Source organism: Hippoglossus hippoglossus, chromosome 7, assembly GCF_009819705.1.
Source record: "Hippoglossus hippoglossus isolate fHipHip1 chromosome 7, fHipHip1.pri, whole genome shotgun sequence".
NCBI classification, from domain to species: domain Eukaryota; kingdom Metazoa; phylum Chordata; class Actinopteri; order Pleuronectiformes; family Pleuronectidae; genus Hippoglossus; species Hippoglossus hippoglossus.
The window spans coordinates 12906230-12930973 of record NC_047157.1 but is presented as its reverse complement, the minus strand read 5'-3'; the positions used below and the strand labels follow the sequence as shown (position 1 = coordinate 12930973).

Sequence of the window (24744 nt, the reverse complement as noted above, 5' to 3'; positions counted from 1 at the left end):
CAGAGAGGGGAGCTAGAAGCGGGGGATGGTCCTCCTCGGAGCTGGGGCTAATGAGTGCACACTAATACTAAAAACCAGCTTTGTGAACGTGTTCGCACCTAGTCCTTGTGAAAACAGGGAAAAAAAAGTTCTTCATCTTCTCACCACACTACAGTTTGATGTTTTAAAGAGCTTCCCTGGTAGTGTTTAGTTGCAGTTTTCACTCTTTAAATGCTTTCATGCACCCACTATTGCCTCGGCACTTTGATCTGTGTATCTCTATTGTAACTGGAGATGCGCTGCAATCTCTGTATCGTGGCGATATTAATATTTAATCTGCTGCTGAATAGCAGCGGCCCATTAGGCCCCCTGACGCGGCAAGTGGGAATTGTCCAGAGGCAAAGTGATACAGCTGGGCAATGAGCAGAGGGGTGGGCCACAGTCTCAGGAGGATGGGGGGGGGCTTTGTGTGTTCATAAGTGTAAATGTGTGTGTCTGCATGTATATAGAGGCGTATAGAAATCACTACTGTGTGAGCATATGTTGGTTTTATTGCGTACACGTTGTGCGTCTTGGTTTGACTGGTTTGATCCTTTTTCTAAAAGATCCATCAAACCTTTCGTAGCCCCTTCTGGTTCCATCGCTTTCCACACACACACGCACACACGGACACAGCCAACTTAAAAAGTGTAGTGGATATACCGTTCAATTAGCTTAATGAACTCAGCAAAGTGATCTGTAAATGCAGCTCTGGGATAATCCTAACAAGGAAAAACAGAAAGAGAGATGGAAAAAATATTACTTAGCCTCCTTTCCCCCTCTCTCTCTCCTCTCCACTCGCAGATGGAGCTCTTGGCAGCAGCAATTCAAATGTTTATTTGTGTGTTTTCACTGGTAATTGAAGGATTTTAACAGTCATCATCGTCAGTCTTATTATCACAACCGTAAAAGTGGTTGTACTGTAGCAGGCAGCAGCTTTTTTTTCCCCACTAGTGCCAGGCTAAAACCAGATTTTTGGATTCCAGGAGAAAGGGTGGCAAAGGTTTCAGATGAAAAGTAGACGGAGATGTTCCCACATCTCAGGATACCTGACTCTCTTCCTCTCAGAGTGAAACTGTGGTTAACCTGAAATAACTGTGCATTGATTTGACAAGGGTTTTCACAGCACTGAGAAATAAAGTAGTTATGGGGCGTGTGAATGTGTGTCAAGGGAAAAGGTTTCAGTGTAATAAGTGTCTCTTACGGCTGCTTTGGAAATAAATGGAGCTAATTTGGCTGAAATTGGTGTGACAGACGGGTAAATTGTTGCAGCAGTGTGGAAAGCAGGAGTCACTTTGAAGGTGTGAGCCGTGCGACTTTGAAGGTGAGACGAGCAAAATGTCTTTGAAAACTCCTTGGCTTGTTTTGTTTTTTTTGTGCTGTTCTTGGAATTTCAAATAATTTCTTCGCTAATCATTCTTCATTTTCTGTCAATTATGTTTGAATCGCACTGATATCTTTCTGCGCCGCTTTATCGTTCAGCCTTTTTCATCCCCGTGACTCTGCTCCCTGTGCGATAAGCTCTCGTGCGTTCCCAGGTCTTGAAGCAGTTTTGATTTTGCCTTCTGTGCGGCCGCCAAAATGTACGCAACTGTTGAAATGTGTCATGTAACTTTGGGTTTCAGGTTCTCCGGAAGTCAACACTGCGGGCACGTCCACTGTGCCTACCAGTACAGGGAGCATTACCACTGCATGGACCCTGAGTGTAACTACCAGGTGAGCGTGAGTAATTTATCACTTTTTTGAGCATCACCTAAACACACCTTTTAACATTTGCTCCTGTATGCTGGGAAAAGATCTGACAAATGTAGTTTGGTTTCACGGGCATATCTCACTAAAGGTTGAAACCAGGTAGTGTATCGCATGATTTATTTATATATCGAGGTTAGGCTGGGTGACTTAAAGCAAAACATCCTCTCCTTTTTCAGGACACGTCTAAGGGGATGTGGTGATCCCAGGATAGACAAACAGGATAATGTGTCATCTTTTCATTAGTCGTCACACCCAGCCAAAGTTTACAAAGATGAAAAGTTTGTTGGCCTATGGTCTGCCGAACAGGCTACGGGTGTTTACACTTGTTCAGTTTGCAGGTGTTTTCCAAGCACAGTTGGTCTTTGACAGTTGCCCTTTTATCACAAGGTTTGATTGTAAATATGCTTGAAATATGGCTCTTTTTTTTTTATCTATGTGCTCTTTTTTTATAAAGACATCTGCCAATGACTGGGGGCCTGCCTTTAATCCCCTTTTCACGTTATTAATCTTCCTGGTCCCTGGAGTTGTCATGTATGGCACAGGAAGGAGAAAAAAAACTAAACACAAAGCAGATCATATTACAGGGCCTTGTGTTTGCTGTAGCATATGGCCTGAGAGAGTTAGACAAACACGGGTAGATTTGTCAAAGACATCAAAAATACATGCACAGCCAGTGCTGTGTGTGTGTTTCCCTTCCTTTATTCTCTACAGTTTTTCTGTATTAAGCCATCTTCGGCCGTAATCTCCTTTTTCTGCTCCTGATCAAGAGAGATTACCGCTCGATAAATATTGTTTATGTGGTGAAAAGCATTACATATCGAAGCTCTCATTTTCTGCACGAATCCCGCTTCACAGTCTGATGAGACACAATCTTAGAGGAATACAAAGGAAAATCATTTCATGTCATTATTTAGAGCGTTAGTTCAGGTTATCATGGCAATTTCCACGGTCAGCTCCACATTTCTCTGTTGCCTTTGCGTCGTGTGGAAACACAGATATGCTCTGGAAGCCGGCTCTCGGGATGTCAATACCCTGAAAAAAAACGGCAGCCCCTTTCGAAGCGATAACTCATGAAATGTTACATGACACACACTCCTGGAATATTATCCCACTGCCAGCCTCCGGGCGATTGGCTGAGTCTTAACATTCTCCTTTCATGGGCCTGTACATGAGGGAGAGTGTGCATCTTGCCACACTAGTGGGAATCCTAAAATAAATGTAGCAAGTGGCTCCCAACCTTCATCACCACTCAACTGAAAATGAGATCTTTTTCCCAGTCAGCTCTCTCCATGGCCTATTTTGGACAGCTTGATGGATCGAATTTATCATGACTGCAGTTCAACTTATCTTCCGGTCTTCATCAACCATTAGAAACCCCAAAGCCCAAAGCCCAGAACTGAGATTAGAATTTTTTTTCATTTTTCATTTAAAATCTAAAGCATTCATCAATTAGATTTACAAAATCCTAATGAAGTGTTTGCTTCTGCAAGAGTCAAACATCGTGGAAATAGGCTGTGGGAAACGGGCCAGGAGCAGGGGAGCAGCTGTGTGAGATCCTAGCTTTTTACTTGTGCGCGAGTGGAACACATGACACAGAGCAATTACCCTACTTTGTACAGCAATTATTTGCTTTTTAGAATTGTTCTTTCTGATGTTTTTCCCTCAACTGGAGATAAATATGGATTTGAAGAAATGTCTCATTGATTTGCGCTTCTCCCGTTACAGTTTCTGTAACATCAGCTTAAGTCCAATTACAGCAGATTTGGTTTCTGCGGGTCTCTGTGGAGTGACGTTTCTGTTTTGTTTTTTTTCTCCTTCTCGACTCCCGGGTGTGGGAGGAATTTATTTATTTATTAATTTATTTATGCTGTAATTTTAGAAGGCGGGCCTCTTAGCATATTCACTCATCACCACAGACGGAGCCGGCACCAAAAGCGAGCGTTAATGCTTTAATTAAAAACGGAATCATATCTCGGCGAATTGAAAGGGAAAACGTTTTTTTGGTTGGCTTGTTTGTTTGTTTCTGTTGTCTTCCCTTTTCCCTTATGCACGTCTGAGAAACCATCTGTATGGAACATAATTTTTCCAGAGTCGGAACCATCAGAACTGTGATCTTGCATGCCAATTGATTCATCTTAATTAAAAAAAGATTTTGGTGGAAGGGAGTCCACCTGTAAAGATGGAGCGGGGTGGGAGGGGGGGTTGGGGGGGGGATATGCCTCCTGTTTCAAGTTTCATTTCAGACGTATCTTGTACTCAGAAAGTCCCAGAGTGTTTTGGTGTGGCATTTGGATAGAGCACAACTTGCAGATATGCAAAGTGCATCAATAACCACAGAACACGTCATATTTAAAGACACCCTGGGCCTCTCCGTTGCAGCATGTACAGCCCTCCCCAACTGTCAATTGGCTCCCAACTGCTGCAGCTGCTGCTTCCACAGAGATGAAGTGACTTGTTGCTGATTCTGTGACTGGTTTAAATAAACACCAACCTGTTGCTGTACATTTTCCCCCCTCCCCTTTTGCAGAGGTTTACTAGTAAGCAGGATGTAATCAGGCACTACAACATGCACAAGAAGAGGGACAACTCTCTGCAGCACGGATTCATGCGCTTCAGCCCTCTGGACGACTGCAGTGTCTACTACCACGGCTGCCACCTCAATGGGAAAAGCACCCATTACCACTGCATGCAGGTACACTACCCAGACGCACACCTCCTCTTCAAAGTGCTCACAATAAACCCACAAGCACGCACAGCAGACACAGAAACAGAATTATACGCATCTGCTAATATGGGCACATGTGCTTAAGGATTCCGTACATTACAAACAACCCGCAACTCACAATTCTGATTAAAAATGTCAAAGTAAAATTGATAACAAACGGTCATCAGCAAACCAGATCACACACACACACACTACAATAAAAGCCTTAAAACTAATTTTCATGTTGCAGTGACATTTAATCATAAAACCAAAAGGTATATAATGAATTGCAGAACATTGTGATATAAATGATGGTCAGATCAGGGAAATGAGGCCACTCGTAACACACACACACACACACACACACACACACACACACACACACACACACACACACACACACACACACACACACACACACACACACACACACACACACACACACACACACACACACACAAGTTTACTTGCATCTGTGAAATGGAATCACAGTCCCACACTTTTTCCATTTACACCAAAGTGTCTTTAAAGAGCAGTTTGGCCAAACGTGTCCTAAAGTAAATAAAAGAAAATTGAAAAAAAAAAAAGGGTGAATACACGTGTAAGGCTGCGTGTGCATCCCCCCCCCCACCTCCTCACTCTCTCACTCCTTAATTGGCATGGATAAAATTCAGTTAGGTGTTTATATAAACTACACATTTTTCATCTTTTAGTACCAAGCGGCCCATTGAAGATCGTTCCCCCTTCTGGATTTGTTTAATTTTTTATACATCTGCTTATTTTCAACGTGTCACTGTGCGGAGAGCTCTCTCACCAGCAGGGCAGCGGTGCAGCGGAGGATGGCTTGAGATATATTCTTTTTTTTAAACCCCTCTAACGGCGTAATTGTTATTAGGACGTTTCAGCCCTTGTTTTAACAGTCCCTGAGAACCTGCAGATGTTGGCATCGGCTCTCGTGATTTAGTGGGGGGAAAAAACAGAGTGGCATTTTTTTCATTGTTTGACTCAATATGGAGAAGTTGCCCGGTTTGTGCGGATGAAAAGTGCCAGGGATGATATACAATTGCTGCTTTTAATTCAAACATTACCTGTTTTTTTCCCTTGGCTGTTGGCTCTGAGGGCTCCAGAGTACCAGAACATTTTAAACTAAAGACCAGGACAGTCATCTTACTCCTGTCTGCTCTCCTCTGCCCCCCTCCACCTCTAAAATTTGCTCTTAGAGTTACAGAAAGACTTGTGGCGAATGTACTGTCACGCTCATAATATGAATTTCATTTTCTAAATGGCAGCTTTGCCAGGAAGCTACTGTATTTTCAGCTACCTGCTGTGACCACCGACACTTTCAGTCACATTTTGTTTCAAAATGTCACAATGATAAGACTGTTGAGTTTTACTTGTACTGCTGCTGGTGTGCGTTACAGCGCATTCAATTGTAAACGTGAGAAAACAAACCTTCCAGTCATTTCTAGGCCACTAACATTATCTTAACCACACTGAACTCCATTCTCAGAGACTTTTACGGTCGAGCAGATCTCTTTAAAGCACAGTGTTTCAGAAGTTGCCTTTTTTTCAGAGTGAAACTCTCGGGTCTGCAGTGGGCCCAGATCTTTGTTTCCGATTACAATGCTTTGCCTCTGCTCGTAGGTGGGCTGCAGCAAGGTGTACACCAGCACCTCAGACGTCATGACCCATGAAAACTTCCATAAAAAGAACGCCCAGCTGATCAACGACGGCTTCCAGAGATTTCGGGCCACCGAGGACTGTGGCACGGTTCAGTGTCAGTTCTATGGGCAGAAGACCACACACTTCCACTGCAGGTGAATGTGGTGGATGTTTTTTTTTTACATTTATTAAACCTAACTTAAGCATAAATGCATAAAACACTGTATATATATATTATATATAATTGTTTTTAGATACATTACAGTTATTATTATAGATATATGTATATGTGAACAAACACTTAGCTGCAGAGGTCCTAGCAGGTTTTATAAAAACAAGAGAAAAAGAGGAATTAAGGAACATTCCTTATTTAAGTGTAAATAAAAGATATAGTCTAACATCACCATGAACCATGGAATTGCAACTAATGGCCTGTTAGTATTAAGGGGAAACAAAGTCAGTATATACAAAATAATTACAAAGACATTTTCATTAAAGTCCAATTGAGCTTCAAATGTTTTCACCTTATTTTGAAAAGCACACACCACATATCTTATCAATGTATATAGATAATCGCTCCCTGGAAAGTTTCCCTCCGGCAGAGTTTTCAGGTAGTGATGCTTCAATGAGCTGCTGCTGTGTCAGTTATCGTTTCTCCATTGTACCAAGTATTTGAATCATATGAATCATGCCTCCCAACTGTACCTGGTTCTGAGGAGGCTTTGCAACAGAGCATTGTGTCTAATCATGTTATCCCTTTATTTTCCGTTCTTTTCCCAGGCGCCCTGGCTGCACCTTCACCTTCAAAAACAAGTGTGACATCGAGAAGCACAAGAGCTACCACATCAAGGATGATGCCTATGCCAAAGATGGCTTCAAGAAGTTCTACAAATACGAGGAGTGCAAGTACGAAGGCTGCGTGTACAGCAAAGCCACCAACCACTTCCACTGCATCCGTTCAGGCTGCGGATTCACCTTTACCTCCACTAGCCAGATGACCTCCCACAAGCGCAAACACGAGCGTCGGCACATCCGCTCCTCTGGCGTCATGGGCCTCTCTTCCTCCTTCCTGCCGCCAAAGGATGATCAAGACGAATCGAGCAACGATGACCTGATGGATTTCTCTGCCATCAGCAGCAAGAACTCAAGCCTGAGTGCCTCGCCCACGACCCAGCAGTCCACCACTGTACCGCACATGATGGTCACACCCACCACTGTAGTCTCCTCCTCCTCTACAATGGGCCACGCCCTCAAGCTGACATCCTCACTGTCCAGCGCCGGCCAGCGTATGTCCAACCTGCTGTCCCAGGCCCTGCCCAGCAACATGCCGGTGACCCTCGCTCTCTCCAACAGCGCCATGGCCACCAACCCGTTCTTCCCTCTCATGCCCAGGCTGCCTCTCCAGCCCCCTTTGCCTGCTGCTAGCCTGATATCAGCTGCAACCTCTGGGGCCCACTCCATGCCCACCGACTCATTCACCCAAGGTTGCTCCACATCGGGGGCGGAGGGAGCCATGGCGTCGACCCCGACCTCCTACGCCACCTCCTCCATCATGGAGAAGATCTCGGCGAGCAAAGGTCTGATATCGCCCATGATGGCCAGACTGGCGGCTGCTGCCCTGAAGCCGCACATGAACCATGATATAGGTCAGTTACTCCACAAACCGCCATGATTGTACAGATGTTTTTCAGTATAAATGATTTGGGCTCAAAAAACATCTAAAACATTTTCTCAACAATTTTGATAATCAAATAATTATATGGCTAAAATTCTGTTTTATAATATTATAAATTGAATATCTTTTCAGTTTTGAATTATTAATTGACTTATCAACAGAAATCAAACAGATTAATTGATCAAATTAATCGATGATATGATAGATGATATAACATTCTTTTTCTTCTTATTACTGTAACTGAACCACTTTAACAGACTTAGTTGTAAAGTTCACACTTAGTCAGTATAGCGAGTAACTGCACGTATAACAAAAGCCACATCATTTTCTGCGGACTTCACTCCACTGCAGCAGAGAGAGCAGAGAGAGTGCACTCAGAGGTCATTTCTCTCACTATCCCACACCAGAGAGGAAGGCAGAAAAAGTGCCGTTTTCAGGCTTACAGGGACATACCGGAGGCATGGTCCTCTGCTCTGGGCTTGTTATTGTGTTGATCGTTTGTTAGATACCCACAATCCATTTGGAGATAAATGCGCTGACAGGGGAGAGTAGAGCCTGTAAAAGTCTCTTATGATGTTCAGAGTGGGGGCTCCTGGGGCTTGTGTCGAACATGTTTCCTCATCATTGGTCTCTTATCTGTGTCTGCGCCCGTTCCAAGCAAATGGAGGTGGAATGAAATTAAGTTCAGAAATTGCAAGAACAAAAAAATGTTTTTTCCGTATCCTCTATGCAAACTGATAAAAAAACTGAAATCGCTCAGGCAGAAATGACTCAATGCACCAGAGCTGAAAAGACGTTTTTTTTCTCACAGATACAAGACCTCAGACACACTTGCATGCATCAGCAAAGACACACTTTTTGAATTTCTAGAAACCCTCGGTTCCAAGAAAAACATGTCAATATCTGTTTAGCATAAACACAATTCACATAATTTTTGGAGGTAATTGCCTTGTCTCTGTTTATCATACTGCTCTAAACAAAGCGTCTGAAAATGAAGTTAAGGTATTAAATTGATAATGCACCGCAGAGTGCAGTCTTGCATTCGAGCAGCACCGGGGCCTCCTGTGTTGAGCCTGAGCAGGTGGGGTGCGGATTGTAAATGGGGCTGTAAGGGGGAGCATCTCCGGATGTTGGGACGGGGAAGGATTACAATTCCTGGTGGTGTTCGTGGAGCAGGACAGTTCCTGGGAGAGAGCTGGGGCAGCTGCTCTGGGGAGCCAAGCTGAGCCCAGGCTGTCAGGCTGAGCTCCACCTCTGGGCTTCCAGCAGTTAGTCTGAACACCGGGAAGGCCCCCACTGAGGGTGGGGCCTCCACAGATGGTGCATTCACCACCCCTCTTGTCGGCTCACTGAACGGCTGCAGCTCAGATCTTGCTGCTGGATAGCGAAGCGGTTTTAAAATAAGCTCCCCCATATACCTCATGCACATCATTTATTGTAAAAGCTCAGAGCAAGTGCAGGATGGACGGGTGGCTGCGGTTTGGTTTCTCATATTTGTTTCATAAAATGTGTGAACAGGACATTTCGGGCTAAAATTAGGAGGAAGTGGTTTGTGCTTCTCTGTTGAAAAGATGTGAGAAAAGTCGCAGTGCTTGTGGCTATTTCACACAGTGTGTATATCTTTCGTGCAGTTGTGAAACTCTATTGTGAGCTGTGCATTTTTCCTATTTCTGCTTTCAGTCATTTCTCAGTATTTTTTTCTTTATTAATGTTCTGCTCTAATTTACCCCTAAGTGTTTTTCCCAGAGATTCGAGCATCTGAAGGGTTTACTAATTAGATACACAGTACAAATGATCTTTCACAAGCTCTGTATCTTATCCGGAGTAATTACATGGTGGTACATTATTCCTGGATAATTTCCAGAAAGAAGCTGCTTTGAGTCAAACTCATTTGTTCTCCCTCTTTGGGAAGCGGATAGAAAAAACAACAACTTCGCAATGCGCAGCAGAGGAAGAGACCTTTGCACTATAACGAACCTCAGAGAGTCCCATTCAGCCTCTGAGAGTGAAGGAGTGCATTTCTCTGCCTGGTGATCATGTGTAGAGCCCACAGTGAGGGACTGCTCCTGATATGATGTGTTCTCATTTGGTCAGAGAGTTGATGTAATTGTTAATGACAAGGCAGGATTCGTCAGGCTAGTTAATTTTGGGTGTACTCTTATCAAGTTGGGGGAGGGGAGGAGCGCGGCGCGGCGCGGCGGCGACTCGGTAAGCGTTCGGTGACCTCAAACCAGATGCAAAATTGTTTGACTGCTGTTTTTCTTTGAGCCCCACCCCGGCCCCACCCCCAGCCCCAGCCCCTCCAACCAACCTCAGCCATTGTCAAACTGAACTGACACTGACAGTGATACCTCCCCGTCTCTGAGCTTTCAGCTGACAGGGCCCAAGACTGGCTTTTCCACTCCTATTCTGCCTGATATGTCTCTGGGTCATCTTGTAGTGGAGGGGGGGGGGCTACTCTGGTGCCCCCCACGTATATGGGCTAGTCTTGTTTTCTCCCCAGCTAAGAAAAAGGAGAGGGGCCTCCACCAGGCTGAGGGCCAAGGGCACACACTTGGTTGCCCATGACCTTGCCTGTCACAATCCCTCAGCACCAGCCCCTACTCCTAAACAACTGATCCCTCACCAAACCAATCACAGCCGCTGGTGCTCTCCAATCTCATACCGGGGGCCTCATCCCTCCCACTCACATTTTTTTAAACAATAAAACACCACTTATTGTCTACCAAAAGCCCAGCTTTCTCTTCATAGCCCCAGGACAAATTAATATTTCAGTCCCTAGTGGATCGGGGGTGGTGGGGCAGAAATCAACTTCCTCTCAGGATTATTTTTACCCCACGTCGTTTGCTTATTTATTTCACTTCAGCTCTCCTGTCCTCACTCACAACATCCATTGAATACCTATTTGGACGAGAATGTGAAAGAGGGGTCACGCTATTTGAACCAATCTGATTGGCTGTCAGCTCCAATCTGACCGACATAGCACCCCTGTTCCTTGTGGGTACGCTCAGTGGCATTGGCTGCCGCCCGTTGTCAGGCCAACGCGGAGCCCGGGAAGGTGGGAAGGAGGGGGGGTGGTGGCCAATCTGAGACTGCCACTTTCCCTCAGCATTAGCATCTCACTTAATGACCAGTTAAGAGGCAGCCTGGCAAATGAGTTGTGACAAGTGCTGCAGAAAAAGGAGTCTTTTTCCCTCATATCTCCCGCCTCTCAATCACCATTTAAAAGGCTTGACGGCTTGACATAATTTCGCAATAATTATCACTCGGAGTATTCTTTTCGGGCCTGGACAGAAGTCAGATTGGATCTTGTCATGAGGTAATAATGCTGACCAACAATAACTTTGTTGTCTCTTCTCTTCTCTCCTCTGCATCTCTGGCTTGATCCTCAGGGAACGGGCAGCCGTCTTCAGCCAGCCAGTTCAATCTGGTTCAAGTGAAGCAGGAGCCTATGGACGGCCACTCCGGGTCCTCCCACGACTCTGCGCAGGAGCACAGCCTGGACCTGAGCAAGAAAGACCATAGGTACGCAGGAGAACGGTAATTCTTCTTGTAAAATCAACGAATAAATCACAAACAAAATATGGTTTCTCTGATTGATTGATGAGTTCTATGTTCTTGGCAGTCATTCATAATTATTTATCAAAAATATCTTATTTATAGACGTGCAAACAATTAGAAAACCGTCAACATATTTCTCAATTTTTGTGCAAGAAGGGTATTTACATAAACCTTCATATCCAATCTTCCCTCCGACTCACTGTAGATCTTATTTCTTAAGAAGACAGCATTTTTCTTCTTCATTATACAGGCACACCTTGTGTGATAAATAGTAATATTTACTGTTCTCATGCAAATCTTGACTAAACATTGTTCATTTTCCTTGTTCCAGTAATGAATCAAACGGACACCCTGTACCAGGGAATACATCTCTTTTATCCTCGCTTATGAATAAGGTAAGATCCATCCATCAAACGCCTTTCATCCCAAGACAAATTAGCGGGACACGGAGGGGCCTGTTTGTTTTTTAATGTTTCACCGCTAATAAGATGAGTTTGTATCATTTAAATTTTCCAGCCATTTTTCATACAGTGTAATTTTCACTGCACCTCTCACAAATTAATATAATGAAGCAGTAGCTGGGTGCCATGCCAGATATATAGAGATGTTTGTTTTTTGATGAGCTGTTTTGAACTCGCCGTCCATTTTTTCTCCTCCTTTATACTTTTTCTTCCCCCGCCTCACTCTGCATTTATTTATAGAGTTTGTAAATTATTTGATTAAAAAGTCAGGGGAGGAAAAAGTACACGACGGTGCTGCTCTCATTTTTTTTACCCAGTGTAAATGTTAGCGTATGGAAATCTAAACAGATTTTTTTTGTTGTGAAGCCAAAATGGGCATCGTCGTACTCGTATATCTTATTTGACTGATACAAATGTGCCAGGTGGTTTCGATTACATTGATGATGTAATGACAGATCGGCCGCCATTATTTTATTCTCGCCAACTGGTGTGATACTACCAACCCCCCCCCCCCCCTTCAGGCTTCCCCTTCACACACATACACATTGTCTGAGGAGAGGTTCACTTTGGAGTCGCTCTGCTCAGATTCATTGAACCCAGACACTGGAGGAGCTTGAAGACCTGTCGTCCAACAGCTCCTCACGTCATGTCAGATTTTTCGGAGTTTGATTCAAGCCACCACATCACATAAAGGGGTTAACAGTTGCTCCCAGAGGACGCTTTGGCAAACACGCTTGGCCGGCGCTCAAGCATAAGCTTGGATGTTGTGTAAATCTGGCCGTGCTTTTTTTTTGCTCTGCCAAATCATTTTGTGTGTCAAGTCTCACATTCCAGCTACAGTAACACAAGCAAGTGGCCCGGCTCATGTATGTGTAGCTCACCCAGTGGCTGTGTCTTTGTGTGCTGTTTCTCGTAGATGTCCCAGGTGAACCCCGCCCTGTTCAACGCCATGAACCTAAAGACGGAGCTGGAGGTGGGGCACGGCAGTGACACGTCAGAGGCAGCACAGTATCTGAACCGAGTGCTGAAGAGGCCCCTGCTAGAAAAGCCCACTGAGATCTGGAGGACATATCTCCGCAGGTATAAAACACAGAGGATGTTTATATTTATGAAAAAAAATGAAAGATTTTTTTCTCAGTACTATTCCACTCATAATGTGCATAACTGAGGAATTTTAAATGACCTGCGGGATTATGGGCGTGCAATCATTTACTGTCAGATGAGTAGTTTAACCAGTTCTCCTGTATAGCGTGCGTTGGGGTTAGGCAGTGCATTTACAGTCTTTATTATCTATTATCTGTCAAGGTTTGACACCGATGACTTCTGCGAGGCTCAGTGCGACTTCCTTCAGAAAGTGCACTTTCACTGTGTGGTAGAAGACTGTGGTGCACTCTTCAGCACAGTGGATGGGGCCATAAAACATGCTAAGTGAGTGTCACACTGGTTCACGATCAGAAAATATACCCTTACAATCTACATTTTAGTTTTCAGCTTTATTGATCGACATAAAAATGAGCTTCCCTCTCGTTGTTCAGCTTCCACCTCCGCGCCACCTTGAAAGTGAAGTCGGAGCCTCAGTTCGGCGAGAGCAAGGACTCCAGTGAGGGAGCCCTCCTGCAGCCCGCAGCGCCGGTGTCTATGGCCAACAATCCCTCTATTGATGTGGCTCACCTCACCTCCTCCCGCGGCTACAGCTCGCCTTCTCCCTCCCTGCTCGCCTGGAAGCAGCTGGCCGGCAGCATCCCACAGATGTCGGCCTCGATGCCCAGCCTGCCATCCAACTCCCCTCTGGCCACCACCTCTTTAGAGAACGCTAAGCCACAAGTCAAACCAGGTTTCCTGCAGTTCCAGGAAAAGTAAGAGAAACAATCATTTGAACGTCAGTGCAGAGTGAAGTACGTTGCTTTTCCTCTTATTGTCAAGTTTTGAATCAGCCATATTTTCCCTTTTCATTCACCCAGTGATCCGTGTTTGGCCACTGACTGTAAGTACTCAAACAAGTTCCACTTCCACTGCTTGTTTGGGAATTGCAAGTACGTGTGCAAGACCTCTGGCAAGGCCGAGTCCCACTGTTTGGACCACATCAACCCCAACAACAACCTGCTCAATGTCCGCGACCAGTTCTCCTACTACTCCCTCCAGTGTCTCTGTCCCAACCAGGTGAGTGGGACTTGATAAGTCACCCAGGAGCTGAATCACCTACTGTCATCTGCCAGGATGTCTAAGCATGAAGTATGCTATCTATTAGACCAGTATTTGAGGTTATTTGACTCAAGGCTTTCACAACCGCTGCTCGCCGTCTTCCATCTCTGCTGAAAAAGACAGTCGACTCACCCCAGTAATGCCTGTTTATATGTCAATGATGTCATTTTGACTGCCGCATTCTCCTCTCAGAAAAGGCCAATTTAGCTGATATTACCCAATAAATCATTGTCACTCGCACAGTAAACAAGGCTGTCTGGAATAGGGCAAAAATCAGGGGAATGCTTCGCAAATGAAACCTAAATGGCAGCCCCTGCCTGCTCTCATGAGCCCGTATTTGGAGAACGGTTTAAATGAATTCATTAATGTGTCGAAAATCACCCCTCTCACCAAAAGTCCCCCTCCTCCTCCTGCTCCTGCTCCTGCTCCCCCTTTAGTCTCCGTCTCCTGAAGTGAGCAGATCTTATTTGGCCCCGTCCTTTGGGATCTGGGCCTCACAAGCAGATGGTGGTGCACAGACATGTTAGAAAGGAAGTAAAAAAAAAAAAAGTAATCATGCTTAGAAATGAGGGATGTTCCAAATGACCAGAGGGGAAGAGAAGACTGTGAGATATCAATTATGTTTCAGGAAAATGTCTGTGTAGTATTCACTTTAACTTTTCCCACAAAGAAAGATCAATCCTCTCTCTACGTTTGACTCATGAAATTGGAAACTGTGTCTCCGCCGCAGCACTGCGAGTTCAGAATGAGGGGCCACTATCACTGTCTGCGGCCCGGCTGCTTCTTTGTCACCAACATCACCACCAAGCTGCCGTGGCACATCAAGAAGCACGAGAAGGCCGAGCGCCGCGCCGCCAATGGATTCAAGTATTTCACCAAGAGAGAGGAGTGTGGCAGGCTGGGTAAGAAAAATGATTCTCAAATGAACGTTTTTGTCACCATACAGGTCCTCCATGTCAGCATGAACACTTTGGGAGGAGAGATGTGTAGATTAAAAGTTTTGTAAGAAAGAAGTAGATTGATTTGTGTGTGTGTGTGTGTGTGTGTGTGTGTGTGTGTGTGTGTGTGTGTGTGTGTGTGTGTGTGGGGAGGGGGGGTATTCTCTGTGTTTGCAAAGGGAGAGATACAGTATTGGCAAACAGCGTTGTCCTGTTTGTCTCGCATGAAACAGCCTCATGGACTCGGTTGTTGTCTTTTGCATATTCACAATGGCACCTCAACTCCCAAAGGTAGTCTTGCCTGTACGATATAAGCAACAACGTCAGAGGGGGCAATCACTTCCAGGTTGTTTTCTTCTTACTTTTGCCCCTGTCAGAAATGAGCAATTAGGTTTGTGTTTGTTAATTATCTGGCTTGTCTGGTTTAGCCTGTTTGTGTTCCGAAGCTGTGCCTCACAGCCGCCGCTGCCATCGCACGGAAAAGAATTAAAAGTGATCTGTTTTTTTCAGGCGGTTACACAAGCTTTTCAGAACGCAGACACAAAGCAAACAAAAACCGGCCCGAAACAGCTGTTTTTTGTCCCCAGCCTGATCTGCCAACTGCATTGTTTGGGCTGCGGGGGGGGAAAAAAACACAGAAAGGATTACCATCGCTAGCACTCCAGTCATAAAGAATTGATGGGTTGCCAGTATCCATGGCAGCAACATTAAACTGAACACAGCTGATGATGTTACCTGGCTTGTGTCTCACAAAGGGCCCTTCATGTCACGGGGGTTACTGTTATTTGCTCAACTTTGCGTGTTTGAAGCGTTTGTGTGTGCGGAAGCTATTTGATGACACAGACATGTTGTGCTCTTAAACCGGGTGCCATGGTTACTGACATGCTAGCACCTGCCCAGCATGTAACTCTTTCAATTATTTCTGCCTGCTTTTATATAATGGTATTTGATTAACAGGCACAAAACAGAACATTCATTTAATTTGAAATCATAAAGCAATTAGAGCCAGAGCGGTCAAAACATGAGAAAAAGAACGGAAGAATATGAAGCAGACACCAATGCAATGGAGAACAAAAGGAAAAATGACAATGGAGATACTTTGAAAAATGAATTTAATATGGTAATAATTGTATATTTACTTTGGTTTGCAGGGGTGTGTGCATTATTGGCCCACAGAAAATGAGAATTTATTTATGTAAATTCCTAATTGAATAAAGCATGTCAGTGTAATAAAAGAGCTCCACAGGTTTAGTGAACAGAAGCCTTGACTTGCTCAGTGTGACACCGGAGTGATCTAATATTCCTCCTACATGCGCACTCCGAAACACTTTGAAACCCGATCCCTCTTTTGTCGGAGCTACAGTATATCATGAAATTAAAAAAAACTAAAAATATTTCACCGCGTGTTTGATCTAATCACAACACCGTCACACTGATAATATTGCATTTACCGCCCGAGCTGCTCTCAGATGCCTCGCAATGAGCCAAAGACAAATTAATCTGCAAATGGAGACTTTAACAACTGTTTTTTTTCTCTTTTTGCTGCGCAGGTTGTAAGTATAACCAAGTCAACAGTCATTTCCACTGCATCCGCGAGGGCTGTCAGTTCTCCTTCCTGCTCAAACACCAGATGACCTCACACGCACGCAAACACATGAGGCGGATGCTGGGGAAGAACTTCGACAGAGTCCCATCCCAGGTACAAAGACACACGCACACTGTGGCATAAAGCACATGCCATTGTGAAAAGGGTAATTATCTGAAAATATGGGCTGAACACCTCGGTGAACGAAAACAGGTGTTGAGAAGTTCATTCAGACGTATTCCAACAAAGCACCTCACACACCCTGTTCCTGAGAGGTTACACAAGGAAGGGTCTTTGTGTCTCAAAAGCTCATGTATTTGATTTTGTTTGCAAGTTTTTAACCAAAACCAACTAGATGTTTGAAAAGGAACAGATTTTTCCACCCCCCCAACATTTAAAACTTGTTCAGTGGTTGTCCTTTCTGATTTAAAAACATGTTTTTAACAATATCTAAAACAAGTACACCTCAGATTCTTTATGAAGTAACTTTCTCATAGATTTTGGTTTATTTCATTTTTTAAATAGTAATATTTTTGTTAAATCAGGCTGAAAACTAATCTATTATTGAGTTGCATCTAACCGTCTTTGTGACTGTACGTAGTTTGGTTGTTTGTTTTTTTCTAAATTGTGCTTCTTGTGCTATGAGTCAGATTCTGGGAAAAGAGCACTGCTCACATCCTGCCACACCAGTCAGCGACAAATCACTCGTGACATTCTTCTAGGAAATTGATCACAGTGGAGTGTTCTCCATTCCCTAACCTAACCTATGCAGACCGTCATGTTCCCTACGTAGATTTAGATATGTGGATCATCTAGTTCTGTTTGTTCTTTTTTTTCCGTTTTGAAGTCCTCATTAAATGACCGAAGCGAAGAGTTTCATTCTTTCGAAATACTTTTGATGTTTTGAGGAATGCTTGGTTGTGAGCCAAGAGCCAACACCTGCATTAATGACACGTTGTTACCAAACATGTCCTTTTATAATGAAGATTACAATTATTTTGTTTTTCTAGATGATGCCACACGGTCATAGGTCGGATGACATGCAGCATGGAATGGGGTCCATGGCACAGTCCGGCTTCTCCTCTGGCCTCATGGATGAGACTGATGACTACATGGACTACATGGGAGGCGGAGGCAGCCCCCTGGGCCTCTCCTCCGAGTCCTCCAACCAGGACCGGAGCTGCTCCAGCACACCAGTAGGCAACGATGGCTCGCCAGCAGGTGAGACTACGTACAAAACACCAGGCCGGCATGTAGAGCTTTGGTTTAGTCCAAAAGGTGAAAAGTGAAATATAAGAATATACTCAGCACTGTACATAAAGTTTGACTCTAAAGAAAAGCAGCAACTTGCCATGTCATTCTTCACTCTGGTTTTTTATGATTTAATAGTTTGAGTTAAATCAACAACATCAGTCATATAATACAAGGTTGATGACAATGCTGTATTGTTTCTGATTCCTGGACAAAGCCTTTTGCAGTTTGCGTGGTCATCCTCATAAAACATCCATTTTGTACATCAGTGGTTTGAGTTATTGCTCTGTATCTAGCTTATTACATTTTCCTTTGGCCAGAGATCATCCCTGTGGCTTTATGTCTACTTTAGCACTTTTCCAGGGTTGAATTGTGGGAGAAAGGAAAGGAGAAACAACTTTTTTTTCGTCAAAATTACTGAAAAAGGGTTTCTCCTCTGCTTTTTTTCGGGGTCTGAGGCGGCCTGTGAATTTTCATATTCCTCCATGTGTTGACAGTATTATCCACGACACTCATCATTGTTGATTTGGCGGGTGTTTGGGTTACTTGTCTTGAATGGGCCTCATTTTGTATCATTCTCTTATCTCTTATCTTTCCCTTTTTACCTCCCATCCCTCTGTGTGTGCGTGTGTGTGTGTGTGTGCGACTTGGCCCTTGTTTTTGTGTTCCCGTCTATGTGTGTGTGTGTGTGTTTTTTCCTCCTCTTGTCTGTCCTTCACTCTCTCTGGTCAACCTGTCTCTCCAGGACAAGGCTGGCCTGCCACCTCTTCTGCTCCCACCACCCCTGCTGACACTAGCGCTACCCAAAACGCAACTCCTCCTCCTCTACCACCTCCTCACTCTGCCCCTCAGCCTGGTTATCAGTCCCAGGTCCCATCCCTCTCTCCAGCTCTCCTCCGTCCTCCTCTCCCCTCACTCCCATACCTCCTCTCTCCATCCTGTCTGTCATACTCTCTGCTCAGCGCCTCTCTGGGAGCCACTCGGAGTGTTGTCATGCCAACCAACACACCAGCTTTCAGCCCCATCATTGCCACTCCGTCTCCGGTTAAAAATGACGTCCCTATAGTGCAGGATGCTGCAGGTACTTATCCCCGGCGCAAACCGACACTGCAGCTGTCTCTGAATTGAGTCCTGTGCAGCATTTAACTGTGTGACCCAACCTGTCTTTAAAGTATAGTTGTGGGAAGACAACAAACTAAAGGGGCTTTCCAGCATGCAAACAGAACGTTTATGTAGAAATGATGAAAGGTGCATGTTTACTGAGTTGGTACAATAACAGAACAAGTGTGTATAATTACTTTACTTACACCTCTGTCTGCTCTCACTCTTAGTGTTACTAGGATTTAGAGACAGAGCAGTAAATTTGGCACACATATTATGAAGCCTGGGCCTTGTTTAGCTTCCATTAACAAGGCTGCATCAGCAGCATTTTAATCACGCTTTAAGTTTTATCGAGGCCCACTGCTTCCTGTCTTGCAGAACAGGGATCACATCATTAGCAGTGACCGCAGGGTGTTGCGAGAGGTGGGTGCCCCTCATAAAACAACATGGAGATAAGAGGGTCGGTTAAGACCCACAGCTCCGCCTCTGTTTGGAGGCTGGAGACACCCTGTAAAAGTGTCATGTTCCAAAGTCAATCTATCACTTTACCTCTCCTTTAATCATTCTGGGAATTAGGAATAAAAAAAAATTGTTGCTCTCTGTGCTTACTCAGCTGTGAACCACTTCTGGCTGAGTAAGGTCGCATATTAGAAGAGGGTCTCACAGTGTAATTTACTTGTAGTATGTGGGTTTTACTCTGTGAAGTGATTGTTCTTTAATGTGCTCCCCTCATTTCTTTTTTCAGGCAATACCATCTCCATTCCCACGGCCACCGGTGCAAAAAAGCGCTTCTGGATCATCGAGGACATGTCACCATTCGGCAAGCGCCGCAAGACCGCATCGTCACGCAAGATGCTGGATGAGGGGATGATGCTGGAGGGCTTCCGGCGCTATGACCTCTACGAGAACTGCAAGGACTCAAGTTGCCAGTTTTCTCTGAAGGTGACCCACTACCACTGCACCCGTGAGAACTGTGGCTACAAGTTCTGCGGCCGCACCCACATGTACAAGCATGCACAGCACCACGACCGCGTGGACAACCTGGTCCTGGACGACTTCAAGCGCTTCAAATCCTCGCTCAGCTGCAACTTCCCCGACTGCCAGTTTTCAGGCAACAGCACCCACTTCCACTGCCTGCGCTGTGGCTTCCGCTGCACCGACAGCACCAAGGTGACCGCTCACCGCAAGCACCATGGCAAGCAAGATGTGATCACCGCCGCTGGCTTCTGCCAGTTCAGCTCCAGCGTTGATTGCGAGGTTCCCGACTGCAAATATAAGCTCAAGTGCTCACACTTCCACTGCACCTTCCCCGAGTGCAAGCACACGGTGGTGGGCATGTCCCAGATGGACTCCCACAAGAGAAAGCATGAGAAGCAGGAGCGGGGGGAGCTGCCGTCTGTGTCACCCAAACAGGAAGGTGCTCACCACCTGGTAGGAGGTATGTTGGTGGTCCCTCCAACCTCCATGACCCTTTCTACTTCCTCACCTGGTGGTCTCCATGGCTTGTCCCACAACATTAACAGCAACGCTCCCTCCATGCTCTACACAATGGCCGAGATGGGGTCCGACTATAACCACCCGTACCACCCAACCACCATTAGCCTGGACGGCTCGCTCAACCTGGGCACAGACACCAGCAGCTCCCTGTTCTTCCTGAAGAACGCCATCGGTCTGGGTCTCAGCGACTCACTGGACCTCAGCAAGAAGATTCACCACCACGATGCAGTTCGGTCTGGCCACAACCCCACACCCCCTCACGCTCTGCCGGCAGCTCAGGACGACACCACGGGAACGTCTGGAGAGGCCGAAGACGACGTGTCGCCAGAGGAGGAGGCGCATGCGCAGGAAGATGAAGAAGAGGAGGAGGACGAAGAGGAGGAGGCAGAAGAGGATCTCAACACTGATTCGAATGATGATTCGATGCCGGAGCCCGATGGTGAGAAGGACAATGATGAGAGTTTTAATGCTTCCGTTAACCACACTGATACTTCCCAACTGGAAAAGCAAGATGCTGTCCCATGAAAAAAATAAACTAACAGTGACTGCAGAAACTGAAGAAAAACCCTGTGTACTATGAACAAACAAAAATGAAAGTGGCCTCATTTATCATGTTTAGAGACTTCAGATGACAACAAAAAACAACAACAGCGCAGCGTGAAAATGACGGCCCGAAATGATTTATTATGATGTTTACAAGATGACCAACATTATTAATTCAATTATGCATTAAAAAATATGAACGGAGACACACAGAATTAGGCCCTGTTTTACACGCGGGGCAGCAATGTAAAGCATTTTACTACACATCAGTCTTTTTGTGTGCGTGCATGTTTGACTTTAATTTATTTTTTATTTTTTTCACTTTTTGTGTGTGGAAAAAAAAACGTTAGAAAAACAAAAACAAATCTCTCTATATAACTATATATGTAAGTGTGTGCGTGTGTGAGTGTGTGTGAACGATGATATACAAAAGGAATTTGCTGGCACAGGTGACATGAAACCGCAGGGCCGTGGAAACAGAAAAAGGGACGTGAATCACTAAGGGGAAACAGGATTCGTTGCAAACATTTGATCTTTTTTTCTGTATCGATATTATATTATTATTAATTATTATTGTTGTTAGAGACAGAGAGACAGTGGGTGACACTCTGCTTGTTCCCGTCTCTCTCAGGTGATTTTCTTTGTTCTCAATGACATGTGGAATCGACCAGTAACTGTTCTCAGCTGCAGTCGGGGGCGTCTGGCGAGACGCCAGGTCTCAACAGTTCTCTCTCGACATTCTGCTAGAAATGTTCCGCTAGCACCAAAATCCAAGCTCAGCCCTCGTAAGGTTGTCAACCCCCCTGTGGAGGAATCAAGTTTGTGTGTGGATAGTGCACTTTTCTATTAGCTGACCACGACGACACCGATGACGATGCTAGACGACTCATAAGCATATTTAAAAAGAAAAAAATATTTTTGTTACCATTTTGCATCTTTGCATTACAGTGTCGTTTTTGTTGTGTTGTTAGTCAGAAGCATATCGATCTGTTAGCAGGCGAGGTCGTGATTAACGGCTGGCAAGTCGGGCGGGAGGGTGGGGGGGGGGTGAGACTGACCAGAGGAAACAATGAGTCACTCAGATGCAGCGAGGGGAGGGGGCGTGACAGAGGAAGCGTCAGGAAGTGTGTTTCATGTTGAAAATGTACAGACCGAAAAAATGTCTCACCGGCATTTTTTTTTTTCCATTCACTATGGCTGTGGTTGAGCTCCTGTTGTAACGGTTTTTATTTAATATTTATGTGACCTTCCAATGAGAAATTTTAGGGTGTTATTGCACTTTTTAGGTTCATTTTTACCGTCTGAAAAAAAATGATATATTATCTTTTAACAGGGAATTTGCTTTAAAGATGTTGTTTTAGTTCACATTTTTTGCTTTAATGCACAAATAGATGTTAGTGTGACAAAGAACTGTTGTTCTGTGATTATTTAAAGACTGGGTTTTATTTTGCATCTGTGATTGGACAGTTTGACGAAAAAGAAAAAAAGGGTACACCAGAGAAACATTGTGTCCTGAGGAGAAACACTAACGGACTGTGATTCAAATTAATTCTTGAGAAGTTCATGGCAATGCTCTCTAACTGTAGTACTAAATTATAAATATGTCAAAGCCACCCTCTGGTTTACATTGAGCAAATATGTACGGCCGAGGAGTGGACACACTGATCAAGAATTATCGCCTGAGCTTGGCATTGGAAAGAAATGATCATTATTTAGGGATTAATAATGTGTGTAGATTATAATCCTCCTGATATTGTTTTGGGACAAAAAAAAGGTTGTACAGTATTTTCCTCTGTAAAAAAATAACTATATATGAACAAAATGCTCTTTGATGAACAGATTCATTTAAAAAGAAAACCGTAAAAAGGAGAAGTGAATAATAAAAAGCTAAAAATTCAAATAGCCTCATTTTAGTTTACTTGTGTGCTTGAGCTCTTTTAATTACCCCAGATTTTTTGGCAAAAAAGGTTGTTGATACTATAACATTGGCAGATTCCGTTATGATATTTGCAGTATATATATATATTTTCTTTTTTTTTAAACTGTGTCAGAAGCTCAAACTAAAATACACTGATTTGAATTCATTCGTCAATGTTTCTGTTTTATTTAATGACTTGTTCCATTCACTGTCATTTATCTGTGTGAGTGTGTGTTTTTTTTTGTTTTGTTTTATCCTCATTAATTGAAACTCTTGGTTTATATTTACTTTGCTGTGGGCATGCCTCGTTCACAGACTCCAACTGTCACCCAGGACTCTGTTGCAAAGCAGAGGCGTCACGACATGTGTTTGGTTTTCTCATCAGATAACCGTAGAGGCTGGGAGACGTCGTGCACTTGAATTTAGTTCATGTATGTGTGTGTATGAGTGTGTGAGACGGTGTAAAATAGCAGGATTTGTAAAAAGCTGAAAATAAAGAAACTATGATAAATATAATAATACACATGTAGTGATTGATAGTGCTTCAGTCTGAGGATGTTTCGGGTCACGTGTGGTGGGGAGAGGCGCTGCTGAGCTACAGCAGAGTAAAAGGTCACGGCGGCGATCTCTGTCTCTTTTTCTTTCTGTAGGTGACACTACTGAAGTGTGTGTGTGTGCAAGTGTGTGAGAGAGAGACAGATAGGCTGTGACCGTAGGAACACAGACCTGTGGCTCCGTCCCAGCTGCTCACAGCTCCGATTCATATTTCATGACCTTGTTCGTCTCTTCCCTGCTTTGTTCTGCTATAAATTCAACTGGGACAGTTTTTTTGGCCACAGAATTTGAAGATAACAAACAAACAAAGAAAAAAAACATACATCTGCATCCATGCAGGTAGAGGAATCAACAATATTTGTTGTTGGGGTCGCCTGTTGTTCATGTTCGACTTTCTGGTGCAAAAACCAGATCGGATCTGAGGACCGTTAGGGAGATTTAGAGGCCTGCTACTGCTAACAAGATGGCTCTCTGTGTCTGGTTTAGTGTTAACAGGGCACATTGACACATGCATTTATCTTTTTGGTTTTTTTAAATTTGATTTTTCTTTTTTTCTTTGCCTTGAGCCATGTGCGGGGGGTTCTCCTCCCACTCCCTGATGTCACCCAGTGGCCAACGTGCCGGTTCTGTCTGTCCCCTCGTCTACAGCTGTTCCTGTCCTTTCTCCTTCTCTTCCTTGTGATGTTTTTTAATAAAAAAAAAAAAAAAGGAGAAAAAAAATCACGAGTAAAGGCATCACCATCTGTCAGCCAGCTGGCATCCTGTATATAATCTACCAGAAAAAAAAGAGAATAAACATGAAAATTATATTACACAAAAACCAGACGGAAATGACCTCCAAATCCTGCATAGGCTGCTGCTGAAACGACAGATCATTTGACTGTTTTAATTAACAGAGTAAAAAGGATGGTATAAAGAAGTGCTGGGGAAATAAACTGAGATGTATTGCCACTGCTGGAAAAAATGTAACATGAAAACCGCCTGCTTCCTGCAGCGTAGTGGATCAACAGCAACATTTTAGACTTTGTAAAATATATTGCACTTTTGGACTAAAAGCCATCTCCCGTTAGCATTCAATTTGGCTCGATTCATGAGACCTTTTATATGAGAAGTAGACAATGAAGCAATTTTTTAAAAAGTCTCTACTTGAATTTGTTGCCCTCAGCGCTACTATTCATTCTAGTCCTATTGCTTATTTCCACTTGGATACAGTACTGTTCATCTTCATTGTGCTATATTTATGTTTTCCTCTGTTTCTGCATGTCTTATGCAAAGATTGAGCTTTTCACTCAGTGAAATAAAAACATACTGAACGACTTTA

General features: G+C 44.2%; 1 protein-coding gene across 9 annotated transcripts in view; it reads left to right on the top strand.

Moving 5' to 3' along the window:
- casz1 (castor zinc finger 1) overlaps positions 1-24744 on the top strand; it is a 76959-nt gene extending 52215 nt beyond the window's left edge. For 2 of the 9 annotated variants that reach the window (XM_034590138.1, XM_034590134.1), the window contains exons 5-19: positions 1644-1740; positions 4298-4462; positions 6119-6291; positions 6917-7782; positions 11204-11351; positions 11704-11767; positions 12750-12913; positions 13139-13261; positions 13369-13689; positions 13768-13993; positions 14766-14937; positions 16524-16672; positions 17569-17779; positions 18555-18890; positions 19656-24744. In XM_034590138.1, coding sequence (XP_034446029.1) covers positions 1644-1740; positions 4298-4462; positions 6119-6291; positions 6917-7782; positions 11204-11351; positions 11704-11767; positions 12750-12913; positions 13139-13261; positions 13369-13689; positions 13768-13993; positions 14766-14937; positions 16524-16672; positions 17569-17779; positions 18555-18890; positions 19656-20932 — 4492 coding nt within the window. In that variant the 3' untranslated portion in view covers positions 20933-24744. The remainder of the gene's footprint in view (positions 1-1643; positions 1741-4297; positions 4463-6118; positions 6292-6916; positions 7783-11203; positions 11352-11703; positions 11768-12749; positions 12914-13138; positions 13262-13368; positions 13690-13767; positions 13994-14765; positions 14938-16523; positions 16673-17568; positions 17780-18554; positions 18891-19655) is intronic. The other 7 variants (XM_034590141.1, XM_034590135.1, XM_034590136.1 and 4 more) reach the window with 7 other exon arrangements.